The sequence below is a fragment of the Aplidium turbinatum genome, chromosome 14 (genome assembly GCF_918807975.1).
Source record: "Aplidium turbinatum chromosome 14, kaAplTurb1.1, whole genome shotgun sequence".
NCBI classification, from domain to species: Eukaryota; Metazoa; Chordata; class Ascidiacea; order Aplousobranchia; family Polyclinidae; genus Aplidium; species Aplidium turbinatum.
In genome coordinates this window covers 20,751,260-20,774,890 of record NC_137485.1, presented here as the reverse complement: position 1 = coordinate 20,774,890, position 23,631 = coordinate 20,751,260, and the positions used below count along the sequence as shown (strand labels likewise).

The 23,631-nt window shown below is 37.1% G+C and overlaps 1 protein-coding gene across 1 annotated transcript; it reads right to left on the bottom strand.

Moving 5' to 3' along the window:
• Positions 1-1,250: 1,250 nt before the first annotated feature.
• LOC145782983 (proton channel OTOP1-like) lies at positions 1,251-23,631 on the bottom strand. The gene is made up of 10 exons (XM_082594740.1): positions 23,549-23,631; positions 21,598-21,784; positions 18,910-19,066; positions 17,371-17,575; positions 10,594-10,862; positions 8,619-8,825; positions 6,281-6,417; positions 5,281-5,529; positions 2,372-2,454; positions 1,251-2,119 (listed from the first exon to the last, which is right to left on the bottom strand). Exons 1-10 carry the CDS (start codon positions 23,629-23,631, stop codon positions 1,345-1,347), a joined length of 2,352 nt encoding a protein of 783 aa, XP_082450866.1. The 3' UTR covers positions 1,251-1,344.

The following is a 23,631-nucleotide window of genomic DNA, read 5'->3' as shown; positions in this document are numbered from 1 at the left end:
TTTGCAGAACTCCTGCTGGGCAGTTTTCTATTGATACTATTTGTGTATGAAGTTTTACCATTTTGTTAGTTGTATTAATCAAGCCAAAAGCAACGGAAACACGTTTCCCGAACTGTTAGTAAGTTTTACCATTTTGTTAGTTGTATTAATCAAGCCAAAAGCAACGGAAACACGTTTCCCGAACTGTTAGTAACCTCAACAAACAATACAGTCCTTTACTTTTTAAAAAATCAAAAAAACAAAAGTAGGCCTTTTAAAAATTGATCGAAATTTGGCATATCTAATAGTAACTCCAAGGGCCATGGTGTTTTATATTCGTGCAAATTCCTATTTTGTCTGCAATCAAGTTCATGAAATCGTCTCAGATCTGATATAAGATAAGCATGTATGAAGCTAAAAATTACGCATTGCCAGACAAGATACTACTGCAAGACTTGAAAAAAAGTTGCAGTAGCAATTTTTGCATTATTATCCAAGGAATTAAATGTATGACTCATTGTTTTTTTTGTATTTTTTTTTATCAAGGATTGAGGTCTCTTTTGTGACCTAAGTGGTGAAAAAGCTTTGCCATTCTTGATATAGACGAACTGGCGATATAGACGAGGTCGATTTTACCGAATTCTACTGTATGTAATATGGACAAAAATCGCAATGCAAAAATCGCATTCACTCAAGCATTAAGAACAATAATTAATTGTGATAATACAGCAACAATACATGGGGTATAACACAATGAAATGTAAATTATACGCATTACAAAGAATAAACAATGTTTTAGAGCAACGGTTCTCAACCTTTGTATGCAGTTTCTGTCCGATAGAATCTGTAGCGCTGGCGCGCTGATCTCACATACTTTCACCAACATAAAATATCCGTTTCTATCTGTGCTCCAAGACAGAGCAAAGTAAAGGTCATTCCATTGCGGAACAACTAAAGTTATCATGAAAGCACGAACTTAAGATTTTAAGGCAAAGAAAAAGACTCTTCGTCGGAAGAATATCAAGAGAACGAGGAATGTGAAGAGAAACGTAATCACCTCCACTGGTGATCATCAACGAACTAAAAACTGTGTAAAAGTATTAGATGAAAACTTTTCTAGCTTCCCATTCTTGAACGAGTTTTTATCAATAGAACATAGAGATTTAACGACGCATTCTGTCATGCGTGTGAATGGAATTGTTGGAAAAACATCCAAACTGTTCTGCTGAGTGTGCACAAAGTTGTTCCACACAGTAATTGCATATTCCCATTCTAAAACCAATCTGACTTTGTGATGTTACAGATACGTTTGAAAAAGTTATTTTTGAAGAATTAATTTCCCAACAGTATTGTAACATGGCTTGTTTAAGCAAATGACCACACTTCAAAAAGACAAGCAGCTGAATGCATTCTGAAAAAAATGCTAAAGGGCCGAGTAATCATCGAGATAATGGTCCACACATTTTCTCCGTAGTATTCAGATTGGTAAAGATACACTACAAAAGCAGTGTGGTCCAAAGATGCGAAGACCCACAGACAAGAGTTAGCAATAAGAAGGAACATTGTCACGTTTCGAAGGAGCAATCGCAAATGATCAGGAGCCTCAACTTTTGTCTCAGCAACAATCTTTAGTGCTGATTGAGAACCGCGTGGAACGTTTGATGATTTTTGTAGTACGGCTTTTTCTCTGGGAGTTTTTTTCTCATATTTTGTTGTGCTGGTAGTTGAGAAACCTTTTGTCAATTCTTTGTTTGAACCAACCCGGTTCTGTGTTTGCAGTTGCACTGTTGTTGCTGTGGTCATGCCTACTGTGTTATTGTTTTTTTGTGCTGGTTTTGTCTGCAAAGAAAAGCTAGTTTCGTCGCTTGTCTGCTGAGGGAAAGATTCATCAAGTCGACTCCCGAAACTAGGATTAATTTCTCCCATTTCACTTTGATTTTCTTCTTCTATCAAAGTTGGCCTTGGTAGGCTGGTAAGGTTGGCCACAAACGCAGCGGAAGGTTTCAAATGGGATCGGTATCTGTTTGAAAAGGAAGAAATAGACGGTCGCCGGGGACGAGTGAAAACATCTTCAAACACTTTTCCATCTTCTCCATCTTCGAATTCCGACGATGAACTGAAATCTCTGGAGCGACCAACACTAGAGGCAAGAGGAGGAACATTAAAAGCAATTCATTCATTTGAAATAAAGCAAAACTTTAGGATCACCGTGGTCCGTATACTGACATAACAACGCACAACAATTAGTCAGCCAGTTTGCTTGACAGGCTACAAGCAATAAGCAAGGTTGCTAAGTGGCCTAAAATTTAGACAAAAAACGATAAATTTGAAAAGACTTGAAAGCTGAAAACAGAAATATTTTGAGAAAAAGATTTTGCATCTTTCTAAATACCTCTGCTCGATTTCCGCCGCAGTTTCTTGTCCTTCAGCTGATGGAATTGGTTGGTGCTTTAGACCATTTAACAGAAACATCACCTAATGAAATATAATTTGAGATTGGTTTTAATTGAGTTATTTTTTGTGAAGTAACGAAATTTTTTCTCTTCATGCAAAAATGTTTTTCAAACAAGTATTTTTTGTTCAAGTTAGTAAAAAATCAAATCGTCAACTGGACGTAAAAGTATGGAGGTGGCTGTGAAAATCATGAAGTCATCTACACATTATTCATCTGGTAAGATTACATACAATTTTCAGCAACTTTTTTCTAATATTAAAAGAGACGTATTAGATTTAATGAAAACTATAACAGATCTCCCTGGTTTTTCCTATTGTTTTTGTTTTGTTTATTTTATTAGTGATAAATTTGGAATTTATTTTGCATTGAATTCAATCCAATTCTTTTGATGCTGCATTCGAAACGAAAGAAAACGCAGAAAATTTTTTAGAATGCAGAAATCACCACCTCACAATTCGAAATAGTCTTGTACCTTGCTCTTTAATGATTGCCATCGCGAAGTAAGAGAATACAGAATAATGTCTAATTGTCTATCCGGTAAACGGTCCAGGAGTTATCATTTTAAGCAGTTAGGCTGCTCGGTTTACCAAAATATTTAGGCTGTATCAATTTCTGGGTGTACTAAAAGTGTGCCAAAACGTTAAATGAAAAATTAAAAATACTTGACAAGTTTTTATAAACAATATGCAATCCCTGGAAATTTTAGGTTTCTTACACCAAATTTAAAAGTCTCTAGTCATTTGATTGTGGATGTAAGCGTTGGTATTCTTTGCTATACCAGAGATGCCCCATATTAGAGTTGGTTAGGTATTCCACCATTCTTAATTCAAAATAGTTTTATAATTAATTGTTTGATGAGAATAATGGTTAATCTGATCTTTCTTTCTAGTAAAAAATATTATCGAGGAAATTGACAAAAAATAATTGTAAATGCACCAACATTCCAGAGGTCAGCAACTTCTGAGCCGATGTGTCGGTGATGTCCTGCTTTTTTTTATTGTCGCTTTAGAAAAAAAGAAAACAACGCGTCCGGAATGGGCACCAAATCAAGACTTTTATCAAAACTTTTAACCTACTTAGGTTATAAGGAATCTTGCTTAAAGTGCCTCTGACAGGTAAATAAATTCGGTAAATTTACCTAAGATACAAAAATAATGACACCAACAAACTTTACTGACCAGTAAATCGTAAAAAATATCAACAGGTTACTAAGTTACACGCTTGCAAACTTTCGTTCACTTTTGGCGAATCTGGCAATCAGTCAATTACGAAAATAAAAACGGCAACACCGCTATGACGTCACAGTAAGCGGGAAGGATACATTCTTTCTCTGTGGTGACTTGGTAAAGTATAGTACGGCTACTGAAAAACGTGAATGTGTGGGGCTCTGTTGGTCTAAAGCATGTGCAAATTAAGAATTACAGAAATGAAAAAGTGAACTTATTATTACTATCAGGTTTTGATCAAATAGGTTGAGTTTATTTTTATCAAACAGCATCTCAGTTCAATTGAAATTGCAGTTTCATAGGGCTACAATTTTGATACTTTTTTATTTGTCCTAATCTGGCTATAGCCATTGCAGTGTAACAATAGTATCTCCCAAAAAGTAGCCTACCTTTAATTTATGGTTGAGGCAATGCCTACAAATTGCTGTTTATGTCACAGTGTCAGTGACAAAGACCGTGCTGTGCTTTCTTTTCACGCTTTCCCACAAAACAAGGTGCTGAGAAGAAAATGGTCAAAGTTTTCTTCAAGTGTTCGAAAGTGGGGTGGGCCATACAAAGCTAGTCGCATTATGTTCTCTTCACTTCAATGAAGATGATTTTGTTAATACCACTCAAGTAAAAATGGGCTTGAGCGAACTTTATACATTTTGAAAAAATCTGCCATACCATCTATAAAAGTAAAGATGCAACCAGTTGCTGATGATGATTCCAGCACTTCTAAACAACAACGTTTACAAAAACGTACCCTTGCACAGGTAAAGTAGGCTTTGACATGTATAGACTCTGCTATGTACGTAACTGTATAACTAAGATTTTGTTAACACTGGCACTGACAACTTGCATTGCGCAAAGCTCACTGCTTGCAGTTTTCAGTTTGATGCTCTCGGCAGCAACAATCGGATTGTGCTGCCGTCATGCATTGTTTGGTGAATCCGAACCAATTTTCTAGATCCAGATGGCCGTTACACCGGATTTCAATGGCCAACTGAAGGCACATGATGAGAGAAAGAGAACTTTTATTTATTTTTGAATAGTGATGATGAATTAAATATGAATGATGATTCGTAAATTTCTTCATTTTTCACTTCAAGTATATTTTAGGTTTTGTAGGAACGTATCCAGTACAGTTTTATTAAACTGCAAAAAACAATAAATCTTTGAAAAAAGCAACCGTTTGTACCAACTCCGACCAAACTGTGATCCACCAATTACATCTAGGAAGCGTTTGTTTCATCCGTCGTTAACGACGCCCACTTAGGATGACGTAATACCACCAAAGTCGTCCCAGAGCAGTGAAATATGAGTTTCGCCTGTGGTGGCGCTGCGGAACAGTCGTTTGATATAAATAACGCCCTAACCAGTCGAGCTATGAGGTTAAGATTAAAAAGTTCGCTAAGTATAATTCTGCGCTAGGAAATGCTTTAAAAAGTTACTATACTTGGATCCAACCTGTCAGGGGCACTTTAATTTGACGAATAGGTTCACGTTAACGATCTAATACCAATTGTGGGTACGATACAGCTTGAAACCATTAAAATCCAGAACGACATTCCCAACATGCCACGAAAATTAGTTTGTTTGACATTTTGCTAAAGTTGCGGCAACAAAGTTTCTATATACCTGAACTAGACATTGCAGCATATCAGAGATTGGAAATCCTAAGCTGAGAATCCAGGCGGTTTCTTTGTTTTCTTTTCCAGCAAGAACGCTGAGTAACGAGAAAATGCCGTATAGAAGGGGACCGACCAAACAAATCATAAGCAGAATCGCATCCAACTCCTCTGTGTCTTTTTTTGCAGTGTGTGGTATACGTTTAAATAGATAAAAACCCAACAAACATGCCGCTCCCATCATAGTCTCCACCACAATCTAAACATTGTGGGTTCTGTTAAAAGTACTCAAGGTTGGTTTCAAAAGAATTACAGCAATCAGTCGTGATGGCTTGCAATGTAATCAACTGATAGCTTGTGTTGAAGTGGCCTTCTGTGTCATCTGATAATTAAACAAAATCGGCTATTTTTATTTAATTTCGAACAAATCCAGGCTTTAAAGATGATATAAAACTGTACTGAAACCTGAATGGCCGATATCACTGCAGACTAGTAATAACATGCATTAAGTTAAGGAATTTAATAGAACGGTTTAACAGAATGGGTTATGGTCCTCTGGAACAAAAATATGTAGACAAGTTTTTGAAATAAAACGAATAACCTTTGTTTCAAATTAGGGTTCTTAATAAAACTAAAATTTGTATCAAATAACCTCAATTACGTCCAAATTGTTGCTTTGCGCTGAGTTTAATGATTTTCTTATCAGTTCAAACAATCTAAAATTTTCAGACAAACGCATAGGTTTAATGAGCAAATTCACATCATAGCTTGTAGTTTAATAAACTGATTTTTTTATTTAGGCTACTTATGTTTTTTTTCACTTATTGTCGCGTATCAGATGACCATTGTGGCCCGAAAGCAATTTCTGCTCTGGAAAAAAGCTAGCTTTTTACCAGGTTACACTAAACAAATTTAAAAGTTAGGTTTTATGATGATTACTTAGTTTTCACGTAAAGTTACTTAAAAAAAATGCTAGGAGTTGCTATGATTTAATATGAAAGTAAACTCACATAAAAACCATTGTAAATGTTTAGGAAAATAATTTCGGAAAAGTAATCTCTGTCGTCCGGTGGCGCCGAGTGAACGGAAGCGAGAATGACAAGGATCAGAATAGTGACGAAGACAACAAGCGCTCCCGCCATCACGCCTGAATGTTATATGACTCATAATGACGAAGAGTGTTCATAAATTTCGTAACATTAAAACAGAATAACAAAACAATCGTATAATATTCAATTTGTTGCTCAATTCCTAGGCCTAGGGGTAACATATTATAAATTAAATGCAAAGTTTGTTGAGTTATCTGGATCTGGTTAAAAAGTAGCAGCAAAACATCTTAAAAAAAATATACACCGCAAGAAGCAAACTGGACTGTTTGCACTGTATTAGATCAAGACTTTCCAAGATTTTCTGGTGACCCACATTTAATTCAAAAAAATGTTTTAAAACCCTCCCTGTTAGTTTAATCTATTTCAATATCAACTCAATGCAAAATCATGTGTCTAACACGCATTTCTCTCTTAAATCTATATATTGTAGCACCCAAGAGTGACCATGTTTTATTGACCACTCTGGTAGGAGTGCTAAAAACCAACCACTGTTTGCTATCATCGTGCCAATAACGCAAGTCCACCGCTCCATTTAGTCGAACGGAGAACGGTGAATTTGTTGACGATATGATCTGTGGTCTGTTCCTCAGGACCACACTTGCAGGAAAGAAAATATGCCAATACCATTGGTGTACGACTCAGCAAAAAAGTCAGAGGCTTGTGAAAAGGCAAGATTGATGAGATGGGCTTAGCTCCAGTCCAATGCCCAAAGACCGAGGGGCAGTTTTTTACCTCGATACTCAGTCGCAGTGGACAGAGTGTCTTTAAAGGTAATCTTGATGAGCAATGTGTTCCGAAGACCTATTTTTCTAAAGCGCTGGGTCAGATCTGCCTGTTGGCTCTAGACTTAATTTATTGTTGTGCTCATGCCTTGCTTAATTTTTGTTTGCGCTTTCACCTGCAGGAAAGGCAACACTTTTTCCTTGTTGAATCTATTTTTAACTCGTTCCGTAGAAAAAAAGAAATAGGACAGGATAGGATAAAGAAACTTAAGTTAGACGAGTTCTCTGAACGTGGTTTACCAGTGTCCTTCTACAGCCTTAAGGAACGCTTTGCAATAAGCACCATACGAACAGTCATTATTCTCATCAGATTCCTTAAGTAAAGGACTGGAACCTCCCATGCTCGGGGTTTGTAACTTGAGTCTGAATGATTAACTTGAGTCCTGGCTAAAATGACTTCTAGAGAAGCTAGAAACACAATCTTGGATTCCCTATTAGGGTTTTTGAGGATGTCTAGTTCAATAGTGTTACTTTCAACACCATCTGTGGTCATTTTCAAGGTCAAAATATTATATTTTAAGGTCAAATTACAGAATTTTGGTCATTTTTGCGTCTAAATCGTAAAGCAAAACTGTTTGAAAGAAGTTTGTGACGAAATATGATCTTGTGCACCTACTGCATCTATTGTGTAAGATGTTTTCTCTACACTGCGTAAGCTCTTTGAAGTTCTTTTTATTTATTTTGGGAAATATTTTGGTGATTTCTTATGCCCTTGCAAAACATTGCGGTTCCAAGCTTTTGTGACGTAACAATTTACTGAAATCATAGCTGTAATTTGCATGACAAGACTGAAATGCGCTGCCGGTTTCATTTTGCTAAGTTGTTATCATTTGTAGGCTACTGTAGATGCACCTTTAGCTAGTAATATTGCTGCTTGTACTACTTTAGCTAACATTCTATTGAAAGCTTATGTCCTCAATGTAAGTGACAAAGAAAAGTCTTTGAGATGCCTCAGGAGGCAAGAAAAGCTTTCCAACTAGTGATAGACATTGTCTATTATAGTGTCATCTTGTTATGTATTGTCAATTTGTGTATTGTATTGTAATCATAGACTCCTTTAAATAATAGCCATAGTGTTGAGAAATACATAATGATGTTTATGTAATAGCATATTTCGTCACAGACTTCTTTCAAACAGTTTTGCTTTACGATTTAGACGCAAAAATGGGCAAAAATGACCAAAATTCTGTAATTTGACCTTAAAATATAATATTTTGACCTTGAAAATGACCACAGATGGTTTTGAAAGTAACACTATGAAACTCGCCATCCTCAAAAACCTTAATAGGGAATCTAAGATTGTGTTTCTAGCTTCTCTAGAAGTCATTTCAGCCCAGAACTCAAGTTAATCCTTCAGATTCAAGTTACAAACCCCGAGATCGCAACATTCCAGTCCTTTACTTTAGGAGTCCATGACGTGAACACATAATATTCACACTTACTTAACTAATGGTTACCTGCATAAGATTTGTATAGCTTATAGCTTGGCTTGATGACGTGTTGCCATATAGGTCGACTTTTCCCAATGTTAGTCCAAATAATGTAAAGCAGACACGAAGCAATTAAACTAAACTCAATGACAAACGGAAAGAGAAACGCTTCAGCGTCCGTGACAATTGAACACAATTTCACTGTGCATGAACAGTTTCCTGAAAACAAAATACCTGCAGGAAAAAGAACATCATAGTTATAAGTGTTTGTCAGTCAGTAATCAGATATTATTGATGAAATGATTAATTACCAGCTTATAGTTAGGAAAGCTATGTAGTAAAATAAAACGATCGTCAGAAAACGCATCGTCGTTACATTTACAATAAACTTACAAGCGTCATCACCAAATTCTCAACAAACTCAATTTGTTGCTCACTTTTCAGATGGCAAAGTTTGTCTCGTGTTGTACTTACATAACTTTTGCTAACGTCCTTTCAGGTTTAACCTTATCTGTAGCGACACGGGACTTTATGAGGACGCCCCACTCTAGTAGTGAAATATTGCACAGAAGGAAATATGCCAGAAATGTGAAATTTCTTGATATTTAGTTTTTATTCTTTGCGAATTTTCTAAACCTAAATTGGTCATTTTTTTAACTTCCTGCCCTTCACAATAAGCATTTCGTCTCAGGTGGCTAGACATTTTCGTTACAATGCTGGTTATATAAATGTTAATGTTAGTGCAATTACTTTAAAATGTAAAAACGCCTAAAAATGACTTATGTTTATGAGCAGCAGTAATTTTTAGTTTAGTTTAGCATTAGTTTATGTTATAATTCAGAAATTTCAATTTTGAAGCTATTTTTGGGAATTTAGAATAAAAATCGACTTTCTGATATTTATTCACCTCAAACAACTTATTTTAATAAATTTGTTGGGTAAAAATTTAATTTCCATACGCACAATGCACATGGCTATTATCGTGTAAAATATTTTGGCTCTGTGATTTTCATAGCTCCCGTTATTAGCGATTAATTAGCACGGGGCTAAGATAGCCCGTGACGTGCTTTCCGCGTACGAAAACAGCTCGTATTAAGATAAGGTTAAATATATGCCACTTGATTAAACTGACCGACATGACTCAAGACAGCCGCAATTTTCTAGGTTTTGCAGAAAAATGCGGCAAAGTTGTAATTTGCAATTTTTGAGCATGGCCAGCTTTCTTTCATCTGCTGGCTTCAGTTCGATCACGTGGACTGACTTGGCAACACTGACCAAATTAGATTGAACCTTTATATCGACTTTTGTTAGACACATAGGTGTAATAATAAAAATGGCTTAATGTTGGTAGTTGCCACCAGGGCTGTAGTCGGAGTCGTGGAGTCGGAGGGATTTTGGCGGGTCCGGAATCGAGTTGTTAAAGAAAAGTCGATTCCGGCTCGATTCAAAAGGATGAACCATAATTTTTTTTTCAATACCCTTTTTCAAAATCTTTTTCTTATTTTCTGTATTGTGCTTTAAAATCTCATCAGAAAACATAAGTATTTGTTGTTGTTAGATTTGTGAAGGTCGCCGTTTCAATTTTGTTTACAATTGAAGAGAAATACAGTAAATATACAAAAAAAGTCAGAAAAATATCACAACACCGAAGCTGGAGTCGGCCAGTTATAAACTGAGAAGTCGGAGTCGTGTAACTTTTGTCCGGTTCCACAGCCCCTGGTTGCCACGGATTAGCCTACTTTGTACAGTACGAGTTCTAAAAAAATACTTTTATAGTATCTAGTCAGTAAACTTCAATTTCAAAGTGATCAAAATCTTATTGTTCTTCAAAATCACCAAAATAAAAGTGATCTTCAAGATCAAGATCACGCCCATCTCTGCCTACAAGTAATAACTTTTAAACTACTTTTAATGATCATCACTTCAGATTTCAGACCATGCAGTTCAAACTAACGTAGGCTGTACTAATTGAAATAAAAGACTGCAAGAACAACATATTTACTGTGCGATTCTTCGCTTGTTTGATAAGCAGAGCCCCGTGACGAAGCCCCTCCTATTTGTGAATCGCCAAACTTTTCTTTGAACAAAGATAATGCATGTGAGAGATTGTCTCGTGTAGCAACTGGAGAAGAAGAGTAAGGAGCAACTGTGATCTTTTCTTCAGTGTAATCATGCGATCCTCCATAAACGCCAAGTGCTGATGCAGTTTCGTCTACGACTATGCCAATCCATATGCTGAGGTTAGTAGCCACTACATGCATCACTCCAAATCTGCAAGTATACAACACGGTACGCTTAATAAACAAACACAATATATTTTTTATGTTGTGTAGTAACACTAGAATGGTAGTTAAAATGACTACTTGAATATGTTAAAGTTTGCACATCTTTTTTGCTGTTATTTCCAGGTCACTGTCCAGCTGTGACTTTTAATCAATCGGTGAACTTAATTGGATTTCAACTTAACACTTTGAAGTTTATTTGTTTGAGGGCCATGTGACCCAAATGTTCTTCAATGTCCAATGTAGTCATTTTGACTACATGCTAAGCTTTTGTGGCAGCAGTCATTATCACCAGATTTTTTTCTCTATTCGACTGCTCAGTTTTTCTGTTTATGTTCCAAAGTACTGGCTATCGTTTCTTCATTCATTCTGTATTTTCCTAACCATCAGCAGAAGACAGCCTAGTGCAACACAGTTATGTCGAGAAGACATTTTGGAAGAGACAAACTTCTTGAATATTTGCATAATATTCCTGATGCCGTATTTGAGTGTAAAGACAATGGGTCTGAATTTGACGACTCATATATTCCTGAGCTACATTTAGACTCTACTTCCAGTGACGAATCTGAGCAGGGCTCATCATGGAGTTTCAATTCTGGCCCCCGTTTGTATGTTCGCCCTCCTAAACGACGTCGGATTCAAAATCAACCTGAAGCAACCGAAACTCTTCAGTTGATAGATGATACTGATTCTGCAGTAAATGTAACTCACAATGAAAAGGAAATAGATCAGAATATTAAATTGGCACCTGACACTTCACAAAGTGAACTTCCTTCTCCAGATGTTGATAACGCTGCTGAGAATAGACGCATAGCACTGACAGCTCCAGATGGAACGGAGTGGATTCAAATAACTCCTGGTGATTATTCTGGAGGAAGGCGTTCACAGCATAACATATTGAGAGAAGCTTCTGGGCCTACACCTTATGCAAAGAGAAATGTGTTAGCTGGCAGCCCTACAAGTGGATGGCGTCTTGTTGTCGATAACTTTATTTGCAAACGCATTACCAAATGGCTGCGTGGATGCAGCAGTGCATCGCCATTTACAAAGCCAGACGTTTGGTCTTACTGATGAAGAATTGGAAGCTTTCATTGCTGTCATGTATGCGCGGGGAGTTGAAAAAGTGATCTACTTTTGCATGATCTTTGGACAGAAAGATGGCGTGTGTCATTGTGCAAAAGCGCAATGTCCAGAAACCGATTCTGTGAAAATCTCCGGCTTCTTCGTTTTGATATAAGATCAAATCGTTCACAAAGGCTACAGACCGATAAATTTGCTCTATTTTCGGAAGTCTGGAACCGATTTGTAGATGACTACCAAACATCTTATAAACCTGGAGCTTTTATCACAGTAAACCAGAAGCTGTTTTCTTACAAAGCTAGATGCCCTTTCACCCAATTTAATGCATCAAAGCCAGACAAGTTTGGGCAAAAATATTGGTAAGTTGTAGACAAGAAAATCAAATATTTGATAAACGGCTTTCCTTATGTCGGAAAGGATGAAACTCGCTCGCAAATGACCGCGTTTCTGATTGTGTTGTAATGCAACTCATGCTACAACTGAGAACTGATAATTATTTTACTTCTGTGAAATTAACCACTCAACTAAAAGAAAAGCAGACTGGTCTTTTAGGAACAATAAGCAAAATCAGGAGAGAGGTGCCATTATCTTTGAAAACTATAAATAGAAGAACTTCATTCTTGCAAGCTTTATAAATCTGGAGGTATTACCAAAACTGTGTACCAGTGAAACGAGAAAAGACATGTTCTGATACCAGTGACGATCGGTGAGGGAAAGCAAGGAAAGCAGTGCTTACCTTAGCAAAAACTATGCAAAATATAATGACTGAATTCTAGGTTTAACTTATTATTTTTATCACGTCTATTTTAACTTGAAAATTACTGTATTCGTAACTAGAATTACTCGTAACGCTTGTGAGTAGTCTAAGTCCTCACCAAACCGCATGTCTTGCCAATAAATGCCAATTGACGCAAACGCTTCTGTCAGAAACAATCACTGAGGCTCCAGGTAAGCAACTATCAAACTTGCTTTCCCAGATTCAAAAATGTCAAAAAACGCCTTCGTTTTAACCAATCCTCACACGTTTTGCAAAACGTCACCAGCTGCTTAGCCAATCAGATGTGTTATGGTTATGGTAGGTCAGTTGTGCTTTCCCAGTGACGTCAATGCGTACATTCGCTAGAGCGACTAGACTAACTCGTCAGAATGGTATCTCGTCACGGTAAACGCACAGCATCATCATGCCAAAAAGCTTGTTGCTGTTTTTTGATGTCTCCTCGCCATGTACTTTAGCCTACTGTACTAGCTTTCATAGTCATGCCTTTGCCCTTTTTACAGCGTTGATATAACGTTACTTCGCCAATGAACGTTCAGGCGCGGATGCAATATTTAGTTTGTTAAGCTTCTATACGCAGGAGGCAAACTTATCCAGCTTTTTGTACAAATTGCTTGCGGTTGTAATGTTTAGGCCTAAGTGTTAGTTTTTGTAGTGTAGGCTTAACAGCCTTAACTGAATATCTGAGAATGAACATTCATGACGAATTAAACATTTAGACAACTATTATTCCATGTCTAACACAGGATTTTGGTCCTGCAACGTTAAAATTAAGATTGTTCATGACTTCTAAACATTAAATGGATGTATGATCACGACATAGGCGAAGCACAATTTGACAGATTTTTATTTTTGATTTGTTTTGGAAATGCTCTCAGAGCGCACCCAATTGGAAGTGTTTTTCAAAAATTTCTGGGGGAGGCCCCCCAGACCCCCCGCTGGAAGTGTTGCCTTCGGCAACACGCCTTCGGGCTTCGCCCTTCGTGCTTACTACCTTGCTGCAGCATATTTCCAAGTTGCTTTCCCAACGGTTTAAGCCACCGAACGTCACTGTCTGATACTTAGTACAATGCACATTGCACAAGGACATTACAACAGCTGATGATGCAAAAAAACACACCGGAAACAGTTGCTTTAATGAAACAAATTACGGAGTTGATATACGTTACCAAATGGCTAAGAAATACACTTGCAGAACAGGCACACGAAGGTGGCCAATACACAGTTTCCAATAAACACTGGATTTCGCTGCTATCAATGCCTGGGCTCTCTACAAAGAGATTACCAATGAGAACATTTCTCGCAGAGTCTTTATACGCGGATTGGTGGAGGAGATGGCTGAGCCACAAGTACAGAAGCAAAATGGCCTTCCATGACAAACATCATTCGCCACCAGCAATAAAGACGAAAGATAGCAGATAAAATTCTGTCAAGTGAAGATTTTGTGTAAGAAAAACCGCTCTGTTGATGGCGTGTGTCACTGTAAAAGATCTTTAGGTGGAACTTGCACTGCACTAGCATAGCATGTCTGCAAAACGTGCATTGTATAGTCAAGTTCTGCTTTATCGACATTTTCAGTTGAACTGTATTGTGCTAGTGAATAAATATTTGTATGTGTCATTATGAGCGTGGACAATTTGCATAAAGTAAAACTGCAAGACAGAAATTTGAAGTTAGCATAAAACATTTTATTCCTCATTGCTACAATCTACAAGTAACAAGTAGCGCCAACATGCAAGTGAAACTTTCATATAAACATGTTGACAGTCGATTTAACTTTTATTAGAAAGTTACAAGTTACATACCAGCAAATAACACAGTAAATGTTTATTTTATTTCAAAATATCGTAGTCAAGGTGACTATCCTTGGGCGTTTTAGTTAGTAAAAAAATAGGGCATTCTACTGTTGAAGGGCAACCACACCTTAAATATAAAACAACAGTGACAGTTAAAGTACTATCATAGACTATATAAAACTGTAAACGATACTTCTAACATTGAACAACAAACGATAATAATAAACAAATGTTACTATTGCATCACTGGGCAAAAAAACAAAGAAAACACAACAGATCACACGCGGAACACATCTTTCTCTAAACAAACATGCACGTACAGTTTTCTTCAGCTTTTTTACAACGTTGACATATCAACGAAGCTCAATAAACAACACTTACAACTTAATGTAGCTAAATACAGTATAATGTAGCGTCGTCAAAATACTTTTGCTTGTAGTACAAACATTTCAAATTTATGTATTTACTGCTACAAGTAGGCTAAACACTTTTCTAATTCCTCACACAGTGACGAATTCTATACAAGCAAGCAGTTAGTTCAATAGCGGAAGTTTTATATAGAAAGAGCAATCAGTCCATCTGGTTGTCACCCCAAGCTGAACACTCACCACAATGAAACAGCGAACACTGCGTTTCGCAAGCCATAACAGTGCATTCTTTGCGCTATCTAGCGATTAACAGCGTTTAATAAACAAAAATCTTCTGTCTAGAGATTTTTCGTCATGGATTAGTGGTGCGGTACTGATGAGCCTAGTCTCATGGGCGATACATGTTTTATCGCTGTCAATTCCTGTGGAATGCATTTGGCTGTCGAGAAACAACGGGAATTTTGTCACCACCTAGTCCCCAGTTACCAAGCTTCAAAGAGGATTCCTCACAGCCCACCTCACAGCCCACCAATGCAACAACGTTCTTATGGATTAGTTAAATACAAATTGCTTGGACTTGCAACAAAATAGCGTCATACGAAACAACTATTTAGGCCACTGTACAAGCACTAAAGTAAAAATTCATCTTCATCATCTAATCCGTGCTACTTTTTCTTTTTTTTACCATGAAGATATTAGTACCTTGATGTTACTCGCATGTGATTTCATATTTTTTTTTATAGTGAGGGTTAACATTTCGATCTTTGGTGTGATGATATGTTGCTGCAAATTCACTGATGAAATGCATAAAATACCTTCAGTGGGCAATTACAAGGCGCCTACACATTTCTTAGGTCATCCAATTTAGTCTAAACTGTAATCGAACAGTTTCCTTGAATTAGGATTTTGTTGTGTGAATTATTTCCAATACAATCAAATAGATTTTGATGTAATTATTCTGAGCACTACTGAGCACTGCTTGAATTTGCAATATGTCAAATAGAATAAAATATTTCAAGAAAAAGTGATTCAACGACTTGTTTGACGACAGAAAATTAAACAAACTGAAATACCGGTACACAAAGTTTTGTTTTAAGAGACCAAAGTTGACAAATGCGCAAATTGACGAGTTAGGCGGTGACAAACCAGACAGGTTCTACTAGAGACTAATACTGCTATTCATGAAAGTGCTTTACTAGTTCTTATTTTAAAAAATTGTCAATATCAAAGCCAATACAAAACGTACGAATTGATAGCGGCAGTGACAATTTTACTTGGTCTACTTAACCCTTTCTTTCCCGAATTATTTTCCCGTGGCGGGAAAATTTTTCTAAAGCTCTCATGGCGGTAGTAAAAACTTAAAAAAAAAAAAAGGAAAAATTTTTTTTTTGTTTGTTTATTTTATTTAGTGTTGCCGAACGGCAGTGCTGGGAAAGAAAGGGTTAATTTACCACAAACAAAAACACAGCCGTTGTTGTCATCGGCTTTTTTATTCCCAGTCATTTTCCTGAAAAGTTCACACCGCATGCAAAGTTAAGCTGGTTATTTCAAAAACTCTCATTCAACGTCTGGTCACATTGTTCTATCATTTGGCTATTCTTCCCTGCTTAAGACAATAAAAACTTCAATGTAGTCAAAAGTAGTTAAAAATAACTTGTGGCAATTTGCTTGAAAGATAATTATTTAGATGTAGTCTACTGTTTTAGTAAGTAAACTACCATGTTTTTTGTTGTACGGATAACCAACACAGAACTTTACCAATATGCGTCTTCTTAAATTTACTTTTGGTGTGTAGCAAACTTTGTACAATATTTTAAATGTGCCGCAACGAAAACGTTTGACAACCACTGGAACATACAGTAGGCTGGTATAAGATGTATTTGGGGTATCCCAGGGTCTTCAATCACCAACGCTTGTGTCGTAAGCATATTGCCATCAATAAAACTACTCATGCACCAATAAGTTTAACCACATGGTTACTGCAGGAAATTGAAGTAAACCAAAAACTTTAACTGTACAAGTTAAAAATTAACAATCAGTTTCAACATAACAATATCTTCGCAAGAGACATATCGTCAGACAAACGAAAAAAATCGATTGTGCGATTATCGTAAGACTCCAACTCAAAATAGCAGGCTACTTTGTTATTATGACATAAAATGGGAATACGGTGTTAAAAATCCTTAAAGTTCATGGACACTTTGTGGCAGTGGCGTAGCTAGGGGGGGGGGGGGGCGGACCGCCCCGGGCGGCACTTTCAGACTACGATTTTTGATTTTGATTATAATCTGATAAAAAACGCATTTCATTTTCACATGCTTTTTCTTGAAGGGGCGGAAAAATCTGAATCCGCCCCGGGCGGTACATTCCCTAGCATTCCCTAGCTACGCCACTGCTTTGTGGTAGTTTTTCCTCTTCAAAATTGTTTATAACCTTCAAAAAACCTTAAAAATGTATAAACAAGGACAAAAATCGTACCTTGTAAGCTCTCGGAAGTCCTGCGTGAACACTTTGGAATATTTGAAAAGATAATTGACTTGTGCCAGAATGAAAACGGCGTGCACCACTGGAGTAGCAGCAAAAAGGGCCCGACCATGGCAGCTTTTTCCGTCGATGTTGAGAAATGCAATAAATTCTAATCCGTCTTTGATGATGATAGCCAACCCGAATAGCGCTAAAACTCCTGTTATAAAAAAGTAACTAATCAGCTTTAATTCACTGGAATACAACTGTTTAGGGATGGTGAACCACTCGCGGGTCATTTGTGGCAACGCCTGATGATCATCAAATCTGCACAATATCCCGTATCACAGACCATCACGTTACGACGAACTTTTGGCAAAACACTGTCTACACCAATGTCTATGTGTGGTCCATTCAATTTAATGTTACGCCGACTCTGAGTCACTGTCTATTATTATGGCTTAACAATAATGTTATGGTTTTATTTATTGTCGCTCTACAACAGCTAAAGTATTCTAGTGCCAGGGCTCATGTTTAATTTTATATCAGGTTTGCGATTATGCAAGAAAAAACACAATCGGTACCGTTTTTAAAGTCTTCGGTTTGACTTGACCTGGAATCGATCTCCGATCTACCAGGACCAGAAACAAAGGCGAAACCACTTTGCAACTGAGCTGGTCGGTTTATAACTTATCAGTGGCGTGTTTCGATAAGACAAAGAACAAATGCATGCTGATTAATTGGGTAGCCACTTTAACAAGTCGAAATTATGCCACTGAAATTGACTAGAAGAAACCGCCAACCAATCATAAGCTACGGTTTAAGTGACGTAAAAAATGGCGAAAAGAAGATCATAGAAAGCAAATTAAGTGATGGATTTTTTGTCAGCTGGTTGGCTTAGGGGTTAGGGTTAGGGCTAGAAAGTAGTCATTTCATTGACGCGTGTTCGATTCTCACCACTGCTATTGCTCTTTTTCTTCTGTAATTACCAAATAAAGTTCAAAACAAGCATTAACTCTCTGAATGAGTGCTAGAAGGGTCACAATTGGACGGTAGCCTCTTATAACACGTTCTGATTGGTTGGCGGTTGCATTGTAGTCAATTTCAGTGGCAGAATTTCGACTTGTTAAAGTGGCTACCGATTAATTGTTTCCTTTTTTTTTTCAAATGCAAACGGCAAAAGGGCAAATTGCACATTGGCCACTTGCCAAAAAAACAGGCAAGTTTTTACATCACTATCAACCAGCTCAGTGGCCGAGTGGTTTCATCTTCGGCTCTGGTGCTGGTAGATCGGAGATCGATTCCAGGTCGGGTCAAACCGAAGACTTTAAAAACGGTACCGATTGTGTTCTATCCTGCATAACGCAGTGAGAATGAGTCGGGTAATAATGTGATAACACCGTAAACCTGATATAAATTAAAAATGAGCCCTGTCGCTAAAAGACCTTAGCTGTTGTAGAGCGACAATAAATAAAACCATAACCATAACATCACTATCAATCACTAAAAGAATTATTTATTGTCAAATTTTCACAATTTTTTGATAAGACAAACCTTTCAGCCATCTGTTGTTAACATGGCTGCTTTTGTCGAAGCTAATTTTTTCTTTTTCTCTGAAGCACGAGGTTGCTAAGGGTTGATAACTGATCAGCCAGGTTGCCGCGAGCACGTATAGAATAATGAAGAACCAGTGCACTTCCACGCTGGTTACCTGTGTGGTCATAATTGACAATAAAGATAAACGGAAAACCTGTTTCAGAGAAGACGCACGCAAATAGCCGCAACCAAGTTAAAACACTAAAAAACAGTGTGAGGATGAAAAAAGGAAATTTAGTCTTGTTATATATAACATAGCCAGTGCGAAAAAAGGCAAGTGAAAGACCTTGCTTGTGCACTTGCAAATATCTATAGACAGGGCTGGATTAACCATTAGGCTAATAAGGCTATAGCCTTAGGCCCTGGAAAAATTGGGCCCTCAATTTTTGAAAGGCTGATGGTGATACAGATCCAGTGACAGTACAGTACAGTTTTTGCTTAAAAACGAATGACCGAGTTGAGTCATTACATATGAAGAGCCCATTTTTTCCAAAACCACGTGGGCGCCACTTTTATCGAAATTGAGTTTAGAGCAGGGCTTTTCAACCTAGGGATCGCCGGTCGCGAGCCATTGTTCGGAGGTTCGCGAGGCGCTTGAAATTTCAGTGTATTGTTTTCAATTCTTTTTTGCCAGAAAAGATTAAAAACTGCGTTTTCTTCGCAATCGACCATTCCTCCACTTGAGGTTATTATATCTTTTAAGCTTTCAGACATTGCAAAAGGCTTTAACTACAGGAGAGCATTCGATATTTTTCGCCAAGTTCTTGTAGGCTACGTTGCTTTGTGCAGACTAAAGTTAACCAGTAACAACGTTGTGGTAAAAAAGCAAAATTATGTAGAATCCTATGCAAAATATACATTTCTCAGTAATGTTTTCAATGGCATTGAAAAAAATTAGTGTCGGCTGTTTCGTTTGAAAGTTCTTTCAGCAACAGGTGCACGCATTGACGGTGCACGCAAGTGAAAAATATGCAGCACCATCAACCATCTCACTGAAATTACAAATCCATAAAAGATTGCTATAAATTCAACCGGTGAAAGTGCGAAAACGTAGATTATTCTCATTATTTTTTCTCTTATTATCCAGCTAAGCTTGATAGAAAATGGAAATAACAATCGCAAAAACACGTTTTTCGTTTTGGAAGTTTACGTTGGAACAGCAAAACTAAACATAACTAGATGTCGGCATGAATAAAATTCAGTTAAATTTTGCATTAAATATGCTTTTGTTGAATACTTTTATGGGGGCACGCAAGACCACATTGATTGCTCTGAGGGGGTCGCGGTGGAAAAAAGGTTGAAAACCCCTGGTTTAGAGTGTCATTAGGTAAAGTATTACCATATGTAGGCCTACCTACTATCCGTTTCTTTCTTTCCAAAATCTTTTCCATCTGCTTCAAATTTGACAATAAAAATTGTGTTTATTTCCAAAACCCATTATGCGCCATCATTAGCCATTTTTTCTGTTATGTTTATCTTATTTTGCAGTAAATAATTTCAATTTTTCATGTATGTATTTTTATTACTTTTTTTTAGCTTGGTTTGCAAAAATAGGCCTTTCTCTAGTAAACAGCTTTAGGCCCACTGTACCCTTAATCCGGCCCTGTCTATAGAGCCTTAGTTTTATTCGTTTCTTTGTTTTGATTATCTTGAGACTCCAGACTTTGGTCAACGGCTTTATGGAAAAAAAGCTGCTGCCCTTTCAGCATCGACTTGCTTTGCTTGTCTTCCATCACATTGACCACGCCATACTTGGAAGACCCAACTACAGTTTGAAACAGACTATGCATGACCAGCTTGTACCAGCTTGATATACGTGGTCCTCATATTGTGTATCGACAACATTCATTTCATTTTGAAAAACAAAGCGAATGTTGTCTCATATACAGTGTTATGTCAATGAAATATTAAAACTAAACATTTACACTCTGAAGTGTGTTATATTTTCACAAACTTTACAATGTCTTCTAATTTCATTGTTTTTATTGTTTCTAGGGAAAACTTATGAAAATTAAAAGCATTTCTCTATTTACGTAGAACCATATTTAGATGTGTTTAATATTTGAAAGATTTTTTAATGGCTTAACTTTACAGAAAATTTTGATATAATAAAAGCTATGCGAAATAAAAGTATTTCGAAATGTTTTGTTCAAAGCAACTTTTCTTCTTGGTTTTGTTTAGAAACAAGATTATCATTGGATCATTGTTTCATCATCATCATCATCAACCAATTTTGAATATAGGCTACAGGCCATAACACTCTTGTTGAGTGTCTGGCCTGTCTGTCTGTCTATCTGTCGAGAGCGAAGTCTTCCTCTCCACACCTCGTGGTCTCTTGAATTGGCAGATCCCATGTTCAGGGCAACAAGGTCACACTTAACAAACTCTTCCCAAGAAGATTTTAGGCTACCTTGATCCCGCTGTGCTGCAATGGGGTCAAGGTGAACTAAAACTTTCTTGTTTCATTATCAGAAAGTAGAATGCAGCCTAAAGTTTAAAGTGGGTAGAATCAAACGCTCAGGAGGAATAGCCTATCGACGAAATGACGAAATAAAATATGACTAGCGTCTCCAACATCTCAGGTGGTTTAATTTGTAGTTGTAACTTTTTGGGCGACAGCAGGTAGGCTATCTGGCAATTACTCACATCTGCAGTTACAAACTGCGCAATCTTCATGACGAGGGCTAGAAGGACGATGATCATCGCATAGAGACCAGACAAGATCGAAGAAAACGAGTGGAACGTTTCGGAAGTGTAGTCAGTGAGATGTTCTGAAGTTGGAGCCAATTTGCTTTCGTCTTCTGTATCATCTTCATTTACAGTTGGAAAACCCCTGAGATAGATATTATTCACTTTTAAACGCTGAGCCTTTCGTTTCTACGTCACGGAGTTAACCATGCAAGACGAATAGCCCTAACCCAAACAATACAAGTTCACTTTAAGCCATCAGCTTCCAGCACCTGAGCGATTTGCCAAAAGAAAATAAACCTTCGAGTCATTTGTGTGACAAGACAGTCGTGTAGAAGAATTTGAAATACAGTAGAATTCATCTACTGTAATTCGTCATAATTTGATTAGTCAGTTAAGCCTTATTCGTCGCATATTCGTCGGTTCCTACAGAAGCCGTTATAGGTTTGGCCTAGTTTCATCATTCGTCATTTTGTTCAATCCGTCACTTTTTTTCTACTACCCTTGAGGGGGCGAATTTGGCGATCTCTGCTGTAATAATTTTTGCATTGCAGTAACAGCGAAGATCGCAGTTGTATGAAATTATCTCCAGGGTCTCCGGCAAAGAACATACTGTATAGTAGTAGGCATAAGACGTGTTGATTTAAATTATTTTGGAACTTTGCTAGGGGGCGTATATAAAAATATGTGCATAGATATCTATAATTGAAATCCAAAACTATTATTCCATTAAACAAGATTTAGCTTGGTAAATTTACCTTTATTTAAAATACAACAAATAAACAAAATTTGTTCCGATTATGGTCATTTTTTAGTCATAATTTCTCCAATTCCATATAAATATGACTTTAAATTGTTTCTAATTTGCTAGTCTTCATTTAAAGATACTTTTTCAGCTTTCAAGATTTTTTTTTATATCAGATGCCTATTTTTGTAAATCTTCATCGTTGTTTTGTATTGCTGTTACCACGCTATTATCACGCTATTATCACGTTGTTATCACGCTGTTATCACGCCATTATCACGCTGTTATCACGCTGTATTTTACTTTATTTTCAAGATTAAAATATTTACATTAATTTAATTCTTGAAAATAAATTTAACAACGATGGCTTCAATCTTATTGGAACAGGTCAAGAGATGTTGCCTTCTGAGCTTCCCACTCTGAGATGTCTTCTGAGATATGGGCTACTGTTGAGAGAACGAAGCTGTAAGGATGTGAGAAACTACCCTCTATCAAATCTGGCAATGGACATATACCCTGAAGTATTGAAAAGATGGGGCCGAGAAAATAGTTGTTTTGTATGCCCAATTATTACGTGCCGACCCGCAATCATAAAAAAGATTCGTTTGAGCTGGGAACAGGCAAAAGATATATCTCTTGGAAGAGGAAAGATTCAAGCCAAAAAGGCATTTATTGCAAAGCTTGACAGGCTTTTGATATCTTAAATTGTAAATGCAACATTATTCCGTGTTCCGAGTTTGGTTGCTCAGCAGATATTCGCAAAATACAAATTCACATAATATGTAGGCTGCGTGCTCAAAGGAAAAGAAGATTCCAGGGAAAGAGCTTGCTTTTATCAACGGACCAAAAGAAATAAGATCGGATCAATTAGGCCACATCAGATTGCCTTGCCAGATATACCTGAGCACAACAGGCAGGTCAAAAGACAGAAATGACAAGAAGATGAGAGAAGAAGACTGATTGTGGAGGATTTTGAAACAATTAGGGAAGAGGTTTCAATATCATCTAACAAAACCATGTTCTCCGATGATAAAAATATTGGTGATGTTCAATATGTGATATCAAGCACAGAAATTCCAAGCAAATCTTGTAATAAATTACAATACAATACATTAGAAATACGTAATGTAGCTATGACGAGCATTAGATATGGTCTTGGCCTACGTGCAGCGGCTGCTATGACCACTGCTGCCTTTACGGATGGTGGCTTGATCACACAAGAAAACAAGAGACTTGTAGTTGATCAT

What these genes read in the sequence shown, in the direction of transcription:
- LOC145782983 (XM_082594740.1), bottom strand. Translation starts at nt 23,631, where the DNA reads ATGATCAACTACAAGTCTCTTGTTTTCTTGTGTGATCAAGCCACCATC. An exon ending in GGTCATAGCAGCCGCTGCAC is followed by an intron (nt 21,785 to 23,548) that starts GTAGGCCAAGAC and finishes TATCTATCTCAG; the next exon opens with GGGTTTTCCAACTGTAAATG. An exon ending in CGCAGTTTGTAACTGCAGAT is followed by an intron (nt 19,067 to 21,597) that starts GTGAGTAATTGC and finishes ATGACCACACAG; the next exon opens with GTAACCAGCGTGGAAGTGCA.